Source organism: Sardina pilchardus, chromosome 21, assembly GCF_963854185.1.
Source record: "Sardina pilchardus chromosome 21, fSarPil1.1, whole genome shotgun sequence".
Taxonomy (NCBI): domain Eukaryota; kingdom Metazoa; phylum Chordata; class Actinopteri; order Clupeiformes; family Clupeidae; genus Sardina; species Sardina pilchardus.
The window spans coordinates 24,594,361-24,615,864 of NC_085014.1; the positions used below are offsets into that span (position 1 = coordinate 24,594,361).

Genomic DNA, 21,504 nt, shown 5'->3' on the forward strand with positions numbered 1-21,504 from the left:
GAACACACCGCCACCAGCTGGCCTGGAGTAACAGACGAGCAAAGCTACACACAATGACAACAATCTTTGACAACATCTTTATGCGGTGTTCTGTTCTCAAAAGCCATGTAATCCTCTCGCCCCTTCTCAATCCATAGCCTACATCTGAGACGATTGATAAAGCTAATATAAAGGTAACATCTTCAAGAGAGTTCTGAATATTGCATGTGCGTGTGCATGTATTGCTCTTTCCCCCAAAAGAATAAAATTGTTGGATTACAAGTTCCATTAATTGAAACAATCCCAGAAGAGTAAATGTAGATTTCTGGTAGAATGTCTATGTATTGCATAGATAAAGGATTTAAATATGCTTCACACATCAAGTGCAGTAATTCATTCCTGGCATTTTCTTTTAACTTGACACAATCTCAACTGTTTGCACTCTTCAGAGAAGGCCTGCAAGTAAACTGTGCCTGGTGTTCCCGGATATACTGATGGACTGCATTCTCATCTAACAAGCACAGAGAATGCAGCTCAGCAATCCATATGACTGACCAAAAGTTTCAGATTTTGGCTAGTCCTGGTACATTTTGAAATCCATTTCTGCAGTTTCATCAAAAATCCTTGGTTACTAACCCTGTCTGGTTTCATCTTGCACACTTGCCCCCTAAAAATCTATGTGGACACCAAAGCATTCATAAATGGTTACCAAGAGCAACTTGGAATAAAAGCATACCAATGTAAATTAAACATTTATTTAATACCCCTTTCATACAAAACAGGAACATGTACATAGGGACTGGTAAATTCAGCCCAGTCTTGATCTTTAGTTGTGTTAAGGGCTCTCATCAGGCAGAGAACTGATGCATTTATGTATAAATGGCAAACCTGGGCATGTTGTTACCCAGTGTACAAAGACTTCAATGACTATTTCATGAATGACCATTTTTATGCATTTGTCATACATACATACGTACATCCCTACATTTCATAGAGGTGCATTTAATAAAATGTGAAAACAAAAGCCACAAAACACAGAAATGTGGTAAAAGGTTGTAATAAACTAAACAATGATAATTACATTCAAAGGAATCTGCATGCAAAACAGAACTTTTATAACAAGCTCAGAATATTTATGCAAGCCTTTTTACCTCATCACAGTAAGTAGACAGGTATAAAATGGAAAAGAATACTTCCCCTGGAACTGAATGAGCACAATTCTAAAAAAAAAAAAAAAAAAAAAAATCTAGACCTTTGCAAAAAAAACAAAAATAATAAAGAAAAATAGGAATTCAGTTCTTCGCGCCAGAGCTCAGTGCTTTTGCTTTATCCTTTTCAAGGTGTTTCTGGATATAAAGAGGGAAAACAAAGTTTGCTTAGTAAACAGCCAGGCAGCATAATAACATAACTTAGTTTCAAGGCAAAAAAAATCTCAAGGTGACTACTAACTAACAAATCAGTTAATGAATTTAAGAGTGTATGTTTCACCATACCTTCAGTTTTTCATAGTGGGCCTTGCTGCTGCAGTGAGTCTTCTTAGCGGTCTCCTCATTAGAGTAGAAGAGGAAGCACACTCGGCAGTAGTAACCCATCTTCACAAACTCCACACCTGAAGTTGTACACACAAATAATCATTTTCGGTATGGAGTAAGTTTTTCCTTTTCAAAAACACGTCCATGCATATTTTAAATCTCTCTTACCAACAGGGGTGTTTGGCTCATATGCACCAAGAGTAAGTGGGGTAGGCTCAGGCTTTTTCTCAGCAGGCTCAGTGGGGGCCGCCTCTTCAGCCTTTGGGGCATCCTCAATGGAAGAGGCCGCTGGTGGTTCAACGGCTCCAGTTTTGGGGTCCTTTTGATACCAAAAATATAGGACATTAGAGAGGGGGAGAAAAACCCCCTAAACAAAATGACAAAAGCCTCAGATTCATTGGGTGTACTGTATGTATACTAGTAGTGCAGATGTGTACCTCTTCAGTATTATTTTTTTGGTCATCTGTGCTGTCCTGTTTCTCTTCCTTCTCCGCTTGCCCTTCGTCCTCTCCCTCCCCCTCTTCCTCCTTCTCCTCGGGCTGCTCACTGGGCACTTCTGCCGTTGACGTTTCCACGGCGTCCGGCTGCTCGGCCTCCTTCTCCTCCTTCAGCTTCTTGGTGGGAGGCTGCTCGTCCTTCTTGGCAGCAGCCTTGCCGGGCGAGTCGCCCGTGTTCTGCCCGTCTGTGGCCGCGCGCTCCCTCTTTGCCGGACGTTTCTCCTCAGGCTCCGGGCTCGGCGGTCTGTGTCTGAGTGGGAGAAGAGAAGAGAAGAGAGCCATGTAAGCATATGCCATGGGACTCTAAAGTAGATGATGATGCCTGAAGAAGACCCCTGGTGGGTCGAAACGTTGCACGTTTTTTTTTTTAAATAAACCTTGTCGGTTTGGAGTCTCCAGTGTGCGGACATCTACTTTCTTTAACATTAAAGTAGACACACATCTGCTGTGGTGGGTCTGGAAACTCACCCATGTTTGAGCTGTTTGTATTTCCTGCTCATGTAGACAGTCAGACGTTTTCCTTGGAATTTGGGTGGACTGTTCTTGTAGGCCTCTGCCATCGCCTCGGCATCTTCCCCCCTCTCCATTTCAATGAAACACTGTGGAAAAACGGAACTTTAGCACACGGCTCAATTCCTCAAATAATGTTTTTGAAACCATCAACCTGTGAAACACAGATTGCATTACCTCATTGCGAGATCGATTCATGTAGTAGCGTCTGATCTTTCCAAATGGCTCGGCAATTTTCAGGAGGGTTGCGTCTGATGTTTTGAAGTATGGGATTTGTCCTACATATATGACTTTGCCGCTCTGTGTAGAGAAGAGATTGTCTGTAGAGAGTCTACTTGAAAATACAACAAAAACAATGCACTGAGAGAAATCCTTACCTGAATGGTTGCGTAAGTCTGAGAATGGTAAATCTTCACTGCTTTGCCACACACAGACGGGAGCACATTACTGTTGTAGAAGCTGACCATAGCCCTAGCTTCTTCCTCATTTGAGAGCTCCAGGAAAGCCTGATATGAGAAGAAATGAGCAAGCCGTTACTATAATCCCATCAGATCATCTTAATTATTTTTTTTAAAACACTCATTTGCAATGTTCAGTTTGACTCACCTCAGGCCGAACATTCAGAACCAGGTGACGGACAACTTTTCCAAATGGCTTGGCGAGTGACAGGATTTCGTCAAGGTAATCAATGCCTCTTCTAAATCCAACGACATTGACGACTCTCAGTCCCTACAAGGAAAACATATATTGTTTTTCCACAGAAAGTGAGAGGATTCCTCAAAAAATCGTATTATTACACTAAACATGTCACTTACCCCACTCTTCCTTGAGCTTCCTGTTGAAACATAAAAAATAACATTAACACGAGATGTTAACGTACACTGTGCTCATATTAACACAAAATGCATAATTAAATGACTTCCAGTAAGCGTGCAACGTAAGACACAATCACAAACCTGATGAGTCCCTTCCTCTAGACTTTGAATCAAGTCTGTCTCCATCATCTTCATCAGCCAACTCGTCCAGAGTAACAAACTCATCCATGTTCTCAGGGAAATCTGGCTCACCAGACTACAACACACAAGACTAGGTGTTACTACAAAACATTAAGTGTACAAGTGAATGACTCAGACACAGCAGTGCATGCCCTACAGTACATGTCATGAACACCACAAATGATGTAGCAACTTGCCTGGTCCTCTGACGGCTCCTCAGCAACGCTGTCATCCTGAGCTCCCTCATTTGGCTCGGCGTCTTTGCCCGTCTCGGTCGAGTGGGATGGCTCAGCTGCCTCCTCCTCCTCCTGTGCAGCGTCGTCCTTTGAGGTGCCCTCTTTCTCCTCCTCCTGGGCTTCCTCTTGTGAAGCTGCAACGGCGTCAGCTTCTTCGTCACCCTCCGCTTCAGCAGATGGCTTCGCATCTCCCCCCTCCTCGGCGTCCTCCTCCTGGCCTGCCTCTTCTGCTTCGGCAGGCTCCTCCATCTGCTCGTCCTGGTCAGGTTCCTGGTCGCCCTCCTCTTGGTCGTCCCCTTCCATGACCCCGGCCACTTCGTCTCCCGATCCTTCAGCCTGGGCGTCATCGTCCTCTTCGGCGGCCTGGGATGTGTCCGCCTTCTCGGACGTGCTTTCCTTGCCTTTGGAGGAAGTGGAGGACCTCTGGCTCTTAGATGACGTTTTGGATACGGAGCTGTTGCCCTTTCTGTCCCTGCTTTGGCCACCCCTGCCAGGATTCACCCTGTAACAACAACATCCATCAGAGTTATTAACCTGTACAAAAATATATGGAAACGTTTTGTTTCAAATCAAGTCAAGTGTGTTTTTCCTTACGTTAGGGTCTTGTATTTAGTACAGATGTTCAGGCGGATGCTTTTCCCTCTGATGGTCAGAGGGTTCAAGGTGTAGTATTTCACTAACATTTCTGCGTCATCCGGAGTTTCCATTTGAATAAATGCCTGTGAGGAAATGAACACAGAGAATTTGACTGCTTGATCATGTGCAAAGAACACAGGGGAAGATCATTCTGAAATCCAGACGGAGCAATCTACCTCGCCATTCAAGAACAGGTGCTTCTCAACCGTGCCAAACCGACGGGCGACTGTGAGCAACTCGGACTTCTTCTCGTGATCTCTTGGTAGATTTGAGAAAAAAACAACTTGGCTTTGTCTGCCTTTAGGGTCTGCCGGTTCCTTCTCACTTTGACTTTTCTACACAAGAAAACACATATTTCAAACAGAGATTAGTAAATAAGAACTTCATAATTAGGGCTTAAAAATGAAAACTATCCAGATACATACTTGGTTATGGCTATGGCTATTTACATACTTCCCATAACATTCAAAATAAAACACAATCTCACAAAGACTTGACAAAATTCCAGACAGTCATATAATAGTTATCTAAAATGTACCAAAAAAAGTCTTACATCAATCACAGCAATCTCTCTGGACAAGTACACCTGGACTTCTCTTGCATGCACCATTGCAGGTTTCCTCGTATAGAACTCCGCCACAGCCAGAGCCTCTTCATGAGTTGCCATTTCAAGGAAGGCCTGGCGTGAGAGAGTACACAGATGTACAATGATTAAAAGCAGGTCCAGTTCAAATGGCTCAAATATGAACGATGACAAGCTGAGAATGTCATGGCTATGTGGCACAATATGAAATAACATTTTTGCCAGGTACCTTCTTTTTCAGCACTAGATGCTCACGGATAGTCCCAAAAGGTTTTGCTAGAGCAAAAAGGCTGTTTGACGACAGTGGCTTCCTGTCATATTTTATCACCACAACTCTGCCTCTTCTGACCTATAGGGGGAAAAGAAAAGGGGAAAAGGTGACAAACATTAACAAGACAAATTAAGTCCCTGTGACTGATTATCCATCCATTTATCTATCGATCTGTATGACACATGAAGACAAAGAATAATGCTGAGACTGTGGGTCATCCTAGGTCAGAGTGCCATTGAATGAGGATAAGAAATGGGAAGTACCAAACTGTTTGTGGCTCACATACATAATTCATTTGTTGGTTGACAAGTGCATTGCATGACTGCCTGATACTAACTCTGTAATATTGTGGAAAATAGTAGCACATTCACAGTGTTCTACAAGTCATGTCATGTCCTACCTTTCCAGGTCCAGGAAGCGACTGAGATTTGTTTGAAAATCCATAGCCAGAATCAGACCCTGCAATGAACAGATCAGAGGCATTATCTATAGGGGGGACTTTCTATCTCAATGTCGGTCAGTCGGCCTTTCTTCTCCCCCTTTCCCTCGCCTGAACACACACAGACAGAGTGATTTCCTGTATACTGGCCGCATTGTGTATAAACGGCACGACGGTGCTATATGCAAATTACAAAAAAGACAAAACCGTGCCTTGACCGCAACCATGCCTGCCAAATCAACATTTAAGCCTCGGGTTAACAGGTGGGATATTATGGACTTACCCCAGCCGGAACTCATGCCCCCTCTCTGTAGACCAGGTCCTCGTGGGGCAGCCCCTAGAAGGCCATCGGAACGGTTGGGTGTGTCCATTGGATGTGGTCCCGAGCTTCAAAATATAAGCGAGTTTCTACGTTTTATTTTTTTCAGTCGTCAACAGATCAGCTAAAAATGACATATACATTTTAAAGGTACGTACATTCTGGTGGAGGGCATGTGAGGATCCCAATCTGGATACCTAAAAAAACGGCAGGTTTTCCATTGTTAGTCGGTTGACAGCTGTGCAGTGTGACCAAAAAACATATGAACTCCATACATTTAGTTCTTTATATAAATCATACTAAATCCTTACATCTGCAAGAGGAGTCTGCAGTTTTCTGAATGGCGTAAGCCATTGGTATGCTGGTTCCATTCCTGTGGGAGAGCAAAGAAAAATTATTTTGACATCTGCACATGATTAACCTTCAAACTGCTATGACGTGGCTATTAAATGACTGGAAACAGGCAGATATTTCATTAAGGTTTTAAAAGTTTTGGGTTTGCTCAGCTATTTGATCTCAATATGGCCCATTACCATAAACCCTAACCATTTCTTTATTTCGCTGTCAGGTCAAAACCACAAAGTCCACATACTCTCTGTGCTTGCAGTCGGTTGATGTTCTCTTGAAGCATAAAACGGTGATCAAATTTGGCCTTTGGGGAAAACAGTCGAGTGGTAGCAGAAGTCGGTGGGCGGGCTTAACATAATGATGACTGACATACGATCAAAAGTTGCGACCGTTAAGCATCCTGCTACTTGAAAAAAAGATGATGATTTGTTTAGCGCTATCCTATTGCGTGGAGAGGGAATTTGAAAGACAACCGTTTATCCCACCCCTCCAATTGAGCCCTGCTATGGTGAGTTTCTAGACCCTACATCTTGATGTTGGTCTAGCTGGCTAGGCTAACATTCACATTGATTTCTTTATTCTATCACAGTAACAAAATAAAATCTCTTTTCAGATTGTCAAGGAGCTCGGCTTGTTTCATGACCTTCCTAAAGAGATTGACCACTGTTTTAGGGCCACGTGTACAATAAATAGGATGCTTTTTTGTGTACATGTGCTCTAAGCAATGTTGGGTAACTTCACTTCTGTTGATGTTCAAACAAAACACAGAGCTAGCTCGCAACCCTCAACCCTCCTGTGCAATTTGAACTTAACCTAAAGTCTTAGTCCTTAAAAAACTTAGTCCTAAACACACATCTTGTTGGTCATTGGCTGGAACAGTTTGTTACGTTTTATGTGAGTATGGGCTGTCCACAGAGCCTGTTTAACACAAAAGGTAGATTCAGTCCCTATGTACATAGATGTGATCGGTTAATTCTAAGCTAAATAAAACACAACAATTTGTTGTAACAACTTCCATTTTTTGCTGACACACTTATCAAGAGCAAACTGAGCTGGTCTACTTTGTTACTTCCGCCAAGGAGGTTGTGTTTTCATTGGGGTTTGTTTGTTTCACTGTTTGTCTGTCTGTCTGTTTGTTAGCAAGATAACTCAAAAAGTTATGTATGGATTTCAATGAAATTTTCAGGAAATTTTAGGAGAGATCCGGATCATCGCCTGGTTCCAGGAGGCGGTTATGTTTTCGCTTGGCAGAGTTTGTTTGTTGCTAGCAATGTGTCTTAGCATAGAAGCCTGCCCACATTTACTCTGTCTCTGCCCACAAAATTTGAGTTTGAGAAGTTCGGTCTGTCACTCCATTGAGAAGTCTATGTGCCATTACCAGAGATGTTCGAGTCAATCAAATAGTTTGGGCGGGCCTTACACGAGGAAGGACAGATGAGCAACAGTGCAGTCATCCACATCATCTGAGCATCCTTGAGTTGATTTTGCGCAAACAAAAAGGCTGCCGGTAAAGAAACTAGATGCTTAGATTTTCGCTATTGTGTCTGTTGTACAAGATAAACAGCACAAAACTCGGGTATCCAATGTTGTTTTGGATATCTTTTAATGGCCTCCAACCAGAGTCCCTAAGAATATGTTTCACTTTGCCGTTGTAAATACATCTCACAGCTTGAGAATCTGCTCTTAAAAAAACATCTTGATGAGATATGATGGGAAATGATGCGCAAGTTTAGTTGAGGTACCAGATTTTCTTTCAGCTTTTATGATTGTCAGTGCATTCTCCAGTTGATCTTCTAGACTGGCATATACAAGTCTGTGGCAAAACTGACATCATGTAACCGAAAAAAAAAACCCCATTGCTAGTGTATTGTTCTCGCAAACAATTATAATGTTATCTTTAGGCTATCTTTAATCTTTTTTTAAATTATACCAAAATACCCTGGTTAACTAGGCTGCTAAATATCTGCTCAAACCCAAAACTTGTAACAAGTAACTTAACAAGAAATTAATTTTAACTTGAAATCACTTGAAAAGATACCAATGACAACCTAGACAATCATAACAGAATAGATTATATTTTGTAGCATGATTGCTCAAAAAGGAGTGAAGTTGAATGAAAGAGAGAACAGATTTTTGACTTCTGTTGAACAGCTAGGCCAATGTCAATAAAAGAAATGAAGTCACCCACTTTAAGAAGTCGATGCAGAGAGTATTAGGGTATGTGTATATGGAATACAAAGTGGTGTGGATTACTCACCATGGTAGAATGCACATCAAAGTCACAAAGGGAACACACATGTGGAAACATGTGGGGCATGACTCCCAAGAAGTCCTGCACTTTACCCTGGGAAGGGGACCCCATTCTTCTCTGCATAAGCATGCTGTCAGGTGTTGAAGAGGAGCCCATGCCAAGCCCACGGTAAGAGTCATGGGAAAGCTCGGAATACTGACGGTCTCGGTTGCCATTGCTGGCACCTGCGTGGCCGTAATCGATTCGGTCGTACCCTCGAGAGGACATGTCTTGCATGGAACCGTAACCAAAGTCGCCTTGTGCACCGCGGCCTGATGATTGCCCCATGGAGGGGTCCAGGTGCCCTTCCTGCATATCTCCCCAGTTGTCTCTACTTGCTCGGTACGAGGTTTCTGGGGAGAGGGCAGACATGTCCCTAGGGTCGCCAGACATGCGGCGGTTGGCCTCCACCTTCCGGTTCTTAAGCTGCATGATAAGATTGGGCAAAGTTTCCACGCTGATGTTCTCCTCTGGAACTTGAGCCAGCTCATCCAAGTCTGTAGGCGACAGACCAAGGCTGGCGAACAGCTTCATAGTGTTGCTAAGGTGACTGCCCACACGACGGGAGAGCTGAGGGTCATGGTCTTTTCCTTGTCCGCCTCCTGGGCCTCTAGCCATGTTGCTCATTGGTCGGGAAGTGGAGCCATAAAGGCTGTTGGAGCTATGCTCACCCATGCTGTAATTCAACGTTTCAGCAGCGGCAAGTAGCCCGCGCCCTACCGCAAAGCCTTTCTGAGCACTGTCGCCCGGAATCTTCTGGGACATTGCTGAGGAAGAGTTGTGCTCTGGATGGCAAGAGCAGAGTAAGACCGCTGAAGAAAGTCCTCAAAAGTGAGATCCAAGGGAAAAATTCAGTTCAAAGACCGAAAGACAAATCAGTGATGTGAAAGGACAACTCCTCTTCTATGGCAAAATGAAATTAGTCTGCAGAAACACAATGAAGCAATAAATTCTAGCATGCCTTCAATTTAGACATCAGAGGCATAGGTCAGCGATAACAATTCAATAAGTAGATATATGGTCAATAATAACACTCTCAAGAATTTTCCTGTGGAAAACGTAGCTGGAAGAATCACTTTCAAAGCCAGAACACAGGACAGGAGAGGATACTACTGAGAGGGATCACAGATTCGAAAGGACTACAAATGAGGCTATGGAAAGAGTAATTCCATAATGGGAAAAATGCAAAACTGTAAATAATATTTTAAATAGCATATATGACCATCATGATCTCAAAGACTGCTTGGTGGGAATAAGGCAGGATAGGCCAAATGATGTCAGTATTCTTGTAAGTCTATATCAAAAGAAAGTTTTGATGACCAACCAACACCCCCATCCCGCAAAATGAACATTCAGCCAGTATCATAAACGTATTAGAAATTATCACTTCCTAAAGCAGATCTGAAACATCAACTTAACATAACTAGGAAAAGCACGGGAAGACTTCAATCTAATAACCGCTAAGAACATATGATTCCCACGGAAAACTGGGAGGATTGGGAAACAGCCCAATGAGACAGCTCAACAGCATTGACGCGCACTAATGTGTGCATTAGATACAAAGAAAGACAGGAAACGCATGCGAGGCATGCCAAGGAGCATAACGTTAACTACTACGAAAACCAGTCTGCTAAACCTATACCTTCGACATTGCTGTAGGCAGACAAAAACATGCGATAGATAGTCTTAATACAACTAACGTGATGTTCATAAAAACAACATTATATTATTGACCGACTTGTTGATAAACCAATGGCGATAGGCCATTGACTGGTCAATTGATCGACCTCGACATTAGTTAGGTTGCAAGGTTCAAAGGTAACTGTAGGCTAATGAAATCAACTTCAGCTAGCTAACATCGGCTACATTTAAATATGACGGCCAACAATCTATGCACAAGATTTGACGAGGACAAAACTCAATAAAATAAAACAATTGATTCCACAAAAGCCAACGGCGTTCACTATTATGTCCAGGTCAGCTGTGCCTTGACTACATTCGGCATGATTCATGTTAGCTAGTCAACCGAATTAGCCAGCTTGTTAGGAATGTTAGCAAACTAGCTACCTGCACGACAAACATGATGCTAACGATTATATTTAGATTGACAAACAATTGCAATGCTAGATAAGCAGGTTATTCAATTATAGTGCCGATTAAACTTCAAACACATTATGTTGCATTGCGTTATTCCTCTAACAGCCAGCTAAATCTAACGCTAAAGGCCGCCATTTAACCTAACATTAACTTGGCCGAAGCAACGTTTGGGAGAAAAAGGCCTAACCTGAAGAGTTAGCTGCTACCGATAGTTTTTCTTAAGTTGTGGGAACAGCGACTAAATCATCACACAGATTATTACTACATTCACGATGTTAGTATTACAACACACAACCACACAACAATATACAATAAAACTTAAAAACTTACTGAGTTTCTATATCTGAGCCCGGAGTCTCTAGCAGTACAGCGATGCGAGCGCGCTTGTCCTTCAACATCAACCTTTTGATTTTTTTGGCGCCCTCTACAGCTTTGGAGCAACTACGTTCCTTTCTTTTAGGTCTATGAGTGTATTTGGCTACACTGACGTGGAAAACGTTTCACAAACTATTTATTTATTGGGTTATTTTTACAATGTGGGCCTATAGCACTCTAATGCAACATCATACACGTTTGGCATGCATATTCTATCAATGCAGTAAACATGTTAATGTATGCAATAAGTTGAGTGTTTAGCCATTAAAATTATGTTCACTGTTTGGCTGCATTATGTGTGCCTAAAGTGTGGGTTGTGAGAATCTCACGTGGGGCACGAAGTGCTGTTTGACCAAAGATCTCTCTGGTTTGACGCAAAGTGGCTCGTAGGAGGGCGCGGCTGTGAGTGTCGTGCCATTTAACCAATCAATCCGAGGCTTTCAGCCAAAGAGTTTCGGCCCCTCTCGTTCAGTCTCAAAATGTAAACAGAGAGAAAGTCGTCGCCATTACCCTGACTGAGCTACGCTGCCTACTTGTCTGTCTGGACTGAAGCGATTTGCAAGATCACCGTTGTGGTGCTAATAACAAAACAGTATATCTGGAAATATTAACGTAAGTGGTTAGTGGGTTAAGTAAGGGTAGTTTTTGAAATTCTGAAGTATAAGAGAAACTGAAAAAAAAATGACATGCATTACAGATTTCTGGTTAATACAATGCCCATTGTGTGCCTCAGTTTAGTTGGGTTAGCATGCAGTGTAGCACAAGACAATTTACTCGACGCTTTTCAATGCTTTTGCAGTTTTTTTCTGTCGACGGTTTGCATCAGACCGTTTCCCTTTGAAACTATCAAGGTAGCCTACTTCCTGTGCTGTATTGCTTTCTTTCTAAACGTTTTATATCAGTCTGTCATCACGCATATCGCGTAGCTGATCTCCTATCTTTTTCAACCAACATGTTTGATTGAGGTGAAATCCGGTCCGACTGGTTTTCGAAGCAAAGAATTTAACTTCAGTAGGCTACGTCTTGCAAAACAAAATGTCTTAAACTAGAGACAGCTGAGTTGTAGTCTATTAATATAGGGCCCTAAATAAAGTATACAGCTCTGACATTTTACTCAACAAAAATACTGAAACCAGTCTCATTTTCCATGAACTGAAGTAAATAATATTTGAGGGTTATTTTGTGTAATAGGTTATTTCTCTTCAAACTTGTGTTGGTGGGCCCTGAGCATATGAAATGATGCTGATTAAAAACCGCGAATATAACAAAAGATCCCATAGATATATCTATGGAAAGCTTCGCTTCAGCCCTCCGCTCAGATGGTCATAAGGCCACTCTGCACGAAAATGAGCAGTCTTCTCTTAGAACACAGCCAATATAATAAGGTCACAGTTTGTAGAAGCGTGTTGTACATGCTGAATGTCCATGAACTGAATGTAAAGGTGTCCAAACAATAATGTGGATTTTTATGGAAGAGGTCTTAGATCTTCTACTTCAGCTCATGAAAAACTACCATGTTGTGTTTATTTTTGCTCTGTATATCTTATTACTTGTCAAAGAGTCAAAATGAAAGACCCAGGCCGTAGCAGCAACAGCCAAGGCTTTAGGCCAAGCGACATCATCCTTAATGGCCAGCTGAACAGTGAAGAGGATCCCTTTGCTGAGTACATGTGGATGGAAAATGAAGAAGAATTCAACAGACAGGTGTGTGATGCCGTTGTTTCACCATCTCAAGTGTTTGTGATTCCCTTTGACCACCAGCCCCGCCTTAATGGTATATGTGTGATTTTTTTTTATCAGATTGAAGAGGAGTTGTGGGAAGAAGAGTTCATTGAGAGATGCTTCCAGGAGATGCTGGAGGAGGAAGAACAGGACTGGTTCATACCAGCACGTGATCTCCCTCAGCCCCTCAGTCAACTGCAGGACCAACTCAGTGCACTGGTCATTGGTGATGGATGCATGTTAGATGACATTGTTGTAAGTCAGCTCTTCAAATGTGGTGTGGTATACTTGCAGTTATTCTTAATGTTGTACCAGAGTATATACTAGTTGCTATTTTTCATATTGTACTAGTGTGGTTTACTTGTAGTTATTCTTTATGTACATACAGTATGTGTAGATTCCCACCTTAATATAACCGTTATGAAGCCAACTTGATAGTTAATGAACTTGTAATAGGCTAATTGTTCACTTACCATAGCTATACAGCATAGATGTAGCGAGTTGCTACCGAGAAAACTAGTCATGCAGCTTCAAGAACGGCGGCCCGACAAATCTTGCGAGAATTGGGAAACATTACCTTGTCAGTAGATATAACTTTTTGGAGATTTTTGCCAGATGCGGACATTCCTGTTTCCAAGAGTAAAAATCCTGCCAAGTATTTGATCCAACCATTTTGGAATCCAGCTCATCATAGGTAGATCAAATAATATATATCACCTGTGTTAAGTGCACAGGTAGAAAGAATATATGGCAGGACTTTTACTCTTTGGAACCAGAAATGCCTGCCTCTGTTTTTTTTGCCATTTGTTAATCCTTCACCTCTACAACAAAAGCATTTTCTCTGTGTACAGGGGGGATAAGTCACGAGAAGTTTACTATTTACAACAGCAGAGTAAAATATATTGCTCTAGAGGGAGCTCTACAGTCGGCAAAAATAAATACCTAAACCTGCCTAGTGTACCTTTAACAGCTTCTCACTGATGCTATTAGCACGTTTTAAAAACGTTAAAGTCTCTTTCTTTGTCTGTTCTTCTATTTTTCAGGTAAACAGCAATCTGAATCCTAATGCAAAAGAATTTGTTCCTGGGATGAAGTACTGATTACAGGCCTGTGAAGAATGTAACTTGTCTGTCACCTGTTGCACTTAAAGCTTTGCCAAAGTTTGCCTATGCTATAGGCAAATACTATTACAGTCTTGATTATGCTTTCTTTTCTTTAGCTGTTGATCACAAATAACACGGAGGCCAAATTATTAACTCAGATTAATTACTTTACATAATATTACATCAGTACTAAGCATTTGCCCATTTTAAGCATTGAAATGTGTTCAGATATAAAAAGAAATATAACAAAAAGTATATACTGAGAGGAAATACAATTTTGAAGCAGTAATTGTGTGTATTCCTGAAGTAGTTAGTATACGTGACCGACTATCCCCATATCTATTTTGTTCTGGGCACAGGAGTACAGTTTGGTCAGATGCTACTCATATGTAATGCAAAAGTTCTTGCGATATTTGTACCTTTTCAAAACTATTGAAGATATCCCATCTTGCTTTTCTCTTCATTTTAAATTCAGTATTCTTGAGTGAAATGTTGAGGCATGAAACTATCACTAGCTAAGATATGTTGGTTATCATTTTGTGCCATTTGTGACATGGCAGAGAAATGATACCTTAAAGCTACTGTTAAGCAAGTATGCTTTGCTACTGTTTCTTTTTTGGTAATCTCCCATTTTTACTTTTATCTTTTGTTGTGGTTATTGCTTTGCAGTTTACAGTTTACAGTTTTTTCTGTGGTTTTGTGACATTTGTTACATTGTTATTCTATGTTTCAACTGAGCATTTGACACTGCCATGTAGTATATTTGAAATGCTTGAAAAAAAACATAAAACTTTGTAAAATATGTATATTTTAATACATATATAAATAAATATTTGTGGTCCTTTTTGAACTATAATGTGTTGCATCTCTACTTAGTGTATTCATATCCAAATAGACACCTTCAATGTTTGTAATCATCCAGAGCCTATTTGGGTGCACGTCTAGCATGAGGTCCGAAAAATGGCCCAGCTGGTAGACCAGCATGTTGAGCTTTCAAGCTATGCACGGTCATTGTTACCCAAGGGAGCGCAAACTGTACCTTGATAAACTAGTTTTTCTAATCGCGATTGTCTGCCTGATCCTGAGTTGATAACAGAATGGGTAGACGAAGTTAGCAAGTGGCCAGAGATTCATTAGGCCAACATCTACGTCTATCTGGTTGGCAAGCCCAGTGTACATGCAAAAAAGTAGTACAAGAAAGCATTTCTCTTGACGTTTCCTTGACATTTCAGTCAATTCACACACACAGTTCAATGGGATGGAAAGCTTTCTGACTCCAACATGTGCACACCTTTTCTGTGACGTGGACCGTGAAGGAGTCTAGAGAAAATCAAGTCTGAACTTCGAGCAAGCCCTGAAAAACTGAGGTTGCTGTATTCTTATTGTCCACTAGGTGGCGATGTTAACCAATCTAACTTGTTGTCAGGGCAGCCTTTGTGTTCTTGTATTTTCCAGTCATATATTAACAACAAATAAGAAGAACTGGAAGAAATACTTATAATTTGTTTACAATAAATAACAAAACAACATAAACAAAATATATGTCTACTCTGTGCTTTCCAGATAAGAAAACTACTGCAGTGTCCATTTTTGGCAGGTGGAATTATTGCATCAAGCTACCATTTTGCTTAATGTCATTTTGCTGCGCCCCATAGGGTCTTGTGCACTAAATCTATGTCTTGTGAAAGGAAGGAACAATGGCAAATGACTGGACCGTTTGGGTGAAGAGAACGTCTGTGGGTCCTAGTGATTCTTGATGAAAAGAGGTCCTACAAGTTTGTGCTGAAAAGGACAGTTTTCAGAGGCTGTTCTTTGACTGGGGCATAAAGACAGGAGCAGTGGTCTGCCATAGATCAGACTGCTACTCTATTGTTGCTCAGGCAGGTCAGATACCCCCAGACTGAGTCTATGCATATTGATGAGCCTGGGCAGATGTCCACGAATATTTTGGGTTGGTCGAGGGTGTTCCCAACAAAAAGAGTTATCCAACATGAGGAACGTCCTCTGGGACTTCCTCATTTAGCCTGCGCTGCATTCTTGTGCAGAGCTGGGCGCTCATATCATTAACCTTGATATCAAAAAGAAGAACGGGACAATGAGAGAATGCATGCAGATGTCCCTGCAGTCACAAGTTCACGGCCCTTGTGTATTGTAGACAGAGGCGAGATATAACCCCGGCCCCTGATGCCCTCCCAGTTCAATCAGAGACAGAGCATTGTTTGGCATTGTGGATGCTCATTGGAATGCTTGTATCACAACAGACTAGGGCTGCTGACTAGCATGTCTCACTATTTCACTCAACTATACTCATTCAAAGGTCATCATAAATGGATGAGTTTACCTTTCTGAGACTGGATACAAGTTAGTGCAACTAGAATGCAATAGAAAGTTCCCATAAAGGATCTATCTTTATGTTTAAATATCAAAATGTTACTGTGATCTTAAGCAATAACATGGCACAAATGTTGAAAGCACAAACTGATAATTAGTTGGCATAAGGGTTTTAAGGCATTTTCTTTCAGAACTTTGAAGTGTACTGTCCTTTTATAATCTCAATAATGCTACAACAGCTACAACACTGGCAACAACATACAGCTCCACTGCAAGCCAATCTCAATGAGGGCCTCACAGCCAACACATCTATTTGAAGCCTTTTGCGGATGAAAGAACTTCTCCACTCAATGCGGATCACCTCACTGAGAAGCCCAAATCTCAAAGCCCTCCGAGATTGAGTGCCACTCGGCAGCAGTAGTTTACACCTGCTCCCTATGTGGACGTTATTGGAGCCACGCTGTAATAGAGTAGGCCCACACTTCTGAAACTATTGCTGCCTTTGTTATTTCATAATTGCATTTGCCAAGCTAGTCAGAGGACCTTCTTTGCTTGGTGGTCTAACTCCTTCACTGTGGACACCTAATGCAAGAGCAGTGCTTTTGTTTCCAAGGCTCCTTTTGTTTGTGGCATTCCATCAAACAGGACTGCTTTGGACCTTTGATTGTTCTAATCTAACATGGGGGTCTTTTTTGTTTAAAGAATAATAAACACTTGAGGACAACAGTGTGATGGTATGACAGAGGCAATTTGTAAAGCACTCCAGCAATTTTTGCAACAAAAAAAGTGACAGGTTCTTTGACATTTTCTCTTTTTTCTTTTTTTCCTTAATGTATAAGTAGGCCATGTGAACGAAAATCTTTTAGCTGTCAGTGACTACTTTTTCCCACACATACGTTTCAGCAGTGAAACCCTCACATCAGATCAGATTGTTTTTATTTTTGAGAATCAATTACTATCAGCCAACATGAACGAGGTAAGCCTATTTTCCCAAACTCTAGTTTCTTGCGACTCTTGTAAACAGGATTGTGCATAAAAGTGTTTTATTTGTATTCATTTTTAAACTGTTCTCACTGACCTTTACCACAAATGGAAAAAAAATGTCCTGGATTGGTGCTAAAATTGCCTGAACTGAAACTAAGGAGAGAGCTCTGGCGTCCGAACTGTCTTGGTTGCTACCTACATCCTTCTCTGCCCCCCAATTCTCCTCACCCGTAGCTTTCAGATGCAAAATAAGAGGACATATGGGGAGGAGGTCTTTCTCCTGCCCTCCTAAAGATTCAGATTGTATGACAAATCACGTCCACCACCGGACCCAGCACCCCACCCCACCCCAGTCTCTCAGACAACAGCTTCATTAGAGTGAAAGAGGGAGTTGCTTTTGCAGCTTTGTCGAGTCAAGCTCAGTCCCCTTCCCCTTCTCAATTACTCCATTGTTGGCGCTGGCTTCAAGTTATTGCACTCCAAACCATATGGCTCATTTGAGCGTCTCCAACAAGTGATGCCACTGCCTGCGCCCACATTCAGATGTGGGCATCGAGTGCCACAAGCCGGAGATCAGAAAGACAACCGATGGAAATCATCCGTTTGTTTTATTCCAAAGTTGATTACTGGAAAAAAATGACCAGAGCCGACTGAGGTGACCAAATGCTACCCAGTGAGGATAGTTCAGCAACAAGTGCAGTGGCCAAAAAGGAAAGAAACAATGGGAAGAAATGCTGAAAAAGAGGACAAATTGGAGAGGCAAAACAGAAGAATCATTATTTCCTTCATGCTGACAAGGACATCTAATGAGATAAAAGACAAAACAAAATCACTGACAATAATGGACTAGATAGAGGACAGATTTGCTGTCTGTAGTCCGGATGTTCCACTGAATGAGATTGGTGAGGTCAGTGTAGTGACCATTTGTCAGCGTTAAAGGATTGTTGAACATTTGTTTTCTTTTAACGATAGGATAACATTGGCAAAGCTTCTTCACGTTTTACCAAAAAGTTGCCCTGGTTACTTTGAATTATAAAGTCTTTAGAGACACAAGTTTCATTGTAAGCACTAATGTAGGGTAAACTAGAGGTAAATTATGCACTTGTACAAATACATGAAGACAAGTGAATGGCTCGCCCCGGGTTTGCTTTTCGGCCTGGACATCTGATTGATAGTGCCAGGTTCACGAACTGGTACATTTTGTGACTAGCTAACAATGAAGACATAAAATTAGCATTCTGCTGGGCTTTAATGAGATTCCATGACATCACAACCATGGGACAGGTTTTGAAAAGTAACCTAAATTGCATTTAAAAAAAAAATAAGAATCAGGCAATCCTTGCAATTGAACCTGCATTTGGAAATGTTGCTATTTCTGAGCTCATAATAAAAATGTATTTGGAATGACCCATACACAGACATAATCACACACACACACACACACACACACACACACACACACACACACACACATGCAAACACACACACACACACACACACACACACACACACACACACACACACACACACACACACACACACACACACACGTACGCACGCACACACACACACATATAGCCTACATAACATTGTAATATATTTAGATATCTGATTAAAAGGACAAAATGTCTAATATTTTGCAGTTTTCCCCTTTTCCTGTTTTAATGTCCATATGAAGAAATAGAGCTTTGGGATATAGGGAGAAGTAACCTGGTACAATTGAAGCACTGGAGCAAGGAATTAATTATCATTCAAAAGTAATGGCCCTATTCTGCCCTTTTTTAACCAGTAGAAAAGGTCCGCTGGCTGCGGTCCTGCCTCTGCGCCAAGGGAAAGGATTATTCTACGGATTACCATCTGAAAACTCCTATTAGACTTTCTGACTCAAAGATCTTTTGCGAACAGTAATCGCGTTAATACCCAGGGATTAATGCTGTGCAAACTGCAAAATTGAATTTAATTCAAATTGTATTTAAATAGATATGAAATAAATTGCTGAATGTACCCCCACAGAATAGAATCAATCCTTCCACACGTCCCATTCACAATTCTCAATGGAGGGATACGGCTCTGTTAAAAGTGTGCTGTCCAAGGTTTTCAGAGCGAGTTTAGCACCTGTCATGCAAATGCATGTTATAGCCTATTTGTGGCGCAAATACAAATAAAATGTGTTAAATTGGTATGGATTGTATTTAGAGCAAGTCGCTTCCCTAAATGCATCAATGCTGTTCAGCAAGACCATTGCGCACGCTTTCATTCCAAAATAATGATATGTCGTTGGTCATCTCAGTGTGAATGTGGTCTCGTGGATGAGACTGGACCCTCCAGAGTCGATTGTGTTGTTGTGTTTTCTCACGTGTTTGTGCTATTGAAATGCAATCCCATCTCCAGCCCTTGTGCCTAATCCTGTCAGGGAATCTCCTTGGAAACCTCTCTGGAGTGTGCGCAAGAAAAGCTTCATCCAAACCCTTTCTTCCCCCCCCCCCCCTCCCCCTTCCGAGACTTTCTCCCAAATAATCAAGTCTGTAGGTTTCTTGCAGAAACACGGAAATATGTTCTCTGGTAAAAGTGTTACATTTTATCACTTTATAAGAGCAATAAGCGTGTCGCCAAGACGGGTTACTAATGCCGCCAGTAAAAAGCAAAATGGGCATCCAAGCTGTTTCTTGTCTTTGATGTTATTACTGACAGGTTGGTGTTGTAATAATAAAATTGATCTCCTCCTACCCGTCAGGTCTGTGTTTCCGAAAACACACTATGCTAAAAGGGCCACAAAATTCATTTTCCCCAAGGAAGTATCCGGGTATGCAACTGACGAAAACAACTAACGTTTACATCCATTTAATATCTGTGCGTTGATTAGCCTACTTTATTTTCGCAAAAGTGAAGCAACGTTGTTTTGTGAGTTTCTATCATTTCGTCTTCACTAAGTAGCCTAAGCAAAATCTAAACATGCACTGAACAGGGGTGTTTTTGTTCACGCTGGGGTATTTGAATAAGAATAATGCCATTGGAGTGTCGCAGGCCGAAAAAAATGAGTGACAAAAGCTCAGAGGTGCAGAATTTGGAAGGGGGACAAGGCGTATAGGACTGAAAAGAAGAGAGGGGAGAAGCGTACAATGGAACAATTCACCTTATAATCGCTTTGATATATTATACATGCCTGAAGACTTTAAACATTGTGTAATTATTTATAAATGACTGTCCCGCTATACACATAATTCAGCAAAGAGAAAGGCGCTGCAGGTCTCTCTCCAAACTATTTCTAAATAGTGCCCCCATCTAGATTTCTCAAAAGAGAGGCGAGATGCTAGAAATGGAATAAATGGAATAATTAATGGACAATTGTATGGTTGTCTCATAAAGTTGCTTTTAAATAAACCTAAAGAAATGCGCCTAACGGCGCTGTATAATTTTAAAACAGAGCACCCCGTGATACGAATCTTAATAGACCTCATCAAAAGTTCTTGTAAAAAAAATATATGTAAAATCTTCTCATTTGGAATTTAACAATATCTTTATGAAGAGTTAGTAATTTGGATTTATAATTTTTTTTTTTATCTTCAAACAACTTAACATCACATTTTTTGTTTCTCTTTGCGAGACTTTTACTCTGCAGACACTTAGGCTATGTTGTGCATAAGTCGAACTTATTATTAGCCTACGTTTAAAACGAAAAGATAGTTGTGTTTCCCTAAAAAGATGGTGTGCCACCGCAACACTGATAGGTTATTTGCCGACCCTGGCTGCAGTAAAGGTTGTCTTTTGCCAATGTAGGTTTTCCAGACCCTGGCTGTGAAAGAAAATAATGCCTGCCGAACTTGTGGAGTGTGCCCTTGCCTTGGGGGCTAAACGCGTGAGTCATGAGGCCCTCCCTTTTCATTTTCCTCCAGAGGTTTAACTTTAAGTGGGCACGGTCTTTGCAGTGGAGATAGCAACAGCACTGTTCGCGTGGCTGGCCAGCAGTCGAGCGCTCTGATTGGTCAGTCGTGATTACAGGCACGCTTCGAAGGGAGGACAAACAACGGGCATAAATTATGCAAATAGGATGTCCGTGCGGCACGGGGCAGACCTGATGCAAGCTATTCATTCATCCTTCCCAAAATGCCCAGGCAAGGGGGGTACGCGCATTGTTCCACCAGGGTATATAAGGTATCTGAGGCCAGTCGTGTGCCAAGCTCACTGGCTCACACGAGCTGACTTGAGAGCAAAAGCAAGACTGACGCGTGCCTCACACTTCTAAACTTCCACCACTTT

The 21,504-nt window shown here is 41.6% G+C and overlaps 2 protein-coding genes across 3 annotated transcripts; one reads left to right on the forward strand and one right to left on the reverse strand.

The window, feature by feature from the left end:
• Window positions 1-718: 718 nt before the first annotated feature.
• On the reverse strand, window positions 719-11,134 carry matr3l1.2 (matrin 3-like 1.2). 2 transcript variants are annotated; one of them, XM_062524357.1, is made up of 21 exons: window positions 11,063-11,134; window positions 8,603-9,559; window positions 6,309-6,370; window positions 6,156-6,194; window positions 5,962-6,065; window positions 5,640-5,698; window positions 5,198-5,317; window positions 4,939-5,064; window positions 4,562-4,720; window positions 4,344-4,468; window positions 3,711-4,251; window positions 3,475-3,589; window positions 3,334-3,353; window positions 3,125-3,247; window positions 2,896-3,024; window positions 2,696-2,818; window positions 2,477-2,607; window positions 1,949-2,258; window positions 1,680-1,830; window positions 1,473-1,588; window positions 719-1,325 (listed from the first exon to the last, which is right to left on the reverse strand). In XM_062524357.1, exons 2-21 carry the CDS (start codon window positions 9,398-9,400, stop codon window positions 1,272-1,274), a joined length of 3,405 nt encoding a protein of 1,134 aa, XP_062380341.1. In that variant the 5' UTR covers window positions 9,401-9,559; window positions 11,063-11,134; the 3' UTR covers window positions 719-1,271. The 2 variants fall into 2 exon arrangements, with proteins under 2 accessions (XP_062380341.1, XP_062380343.1); XM_062524359.1 differs by lacking the exon at window positions 8,603-9,559 and having other exon boundaries at window positions 11,063-11,127.
• A 435-nt stretch (window positions 11,135-11,569) lies between these two features.
• Window positions 11,570-14,788, forward strand: LOC134069054 (polyadenylate-binding protein-interacting protein 2-like). The gene is made up of 4 exons (XM_062524900.1): window positions 11,570-11,719; window positions 12,667-12,811; window positions 12,908-13,084; window positions 13,873-14,788. Exons 2-4 carry the CDS (start codon window positions 12,674-12,676, stop codon window positions 13,927-13,929), a joined length of 372 nt encoding a protein of 123 aa, XP_062380884.1. The 5' UTR covers window positions 11,570-11,719; window positions 12,667-12,673; the 3' UTR covers window positions 13,930-14,788.
• Window positions 14,789-21,504: the final 6,716 nt, after the last annotated feature.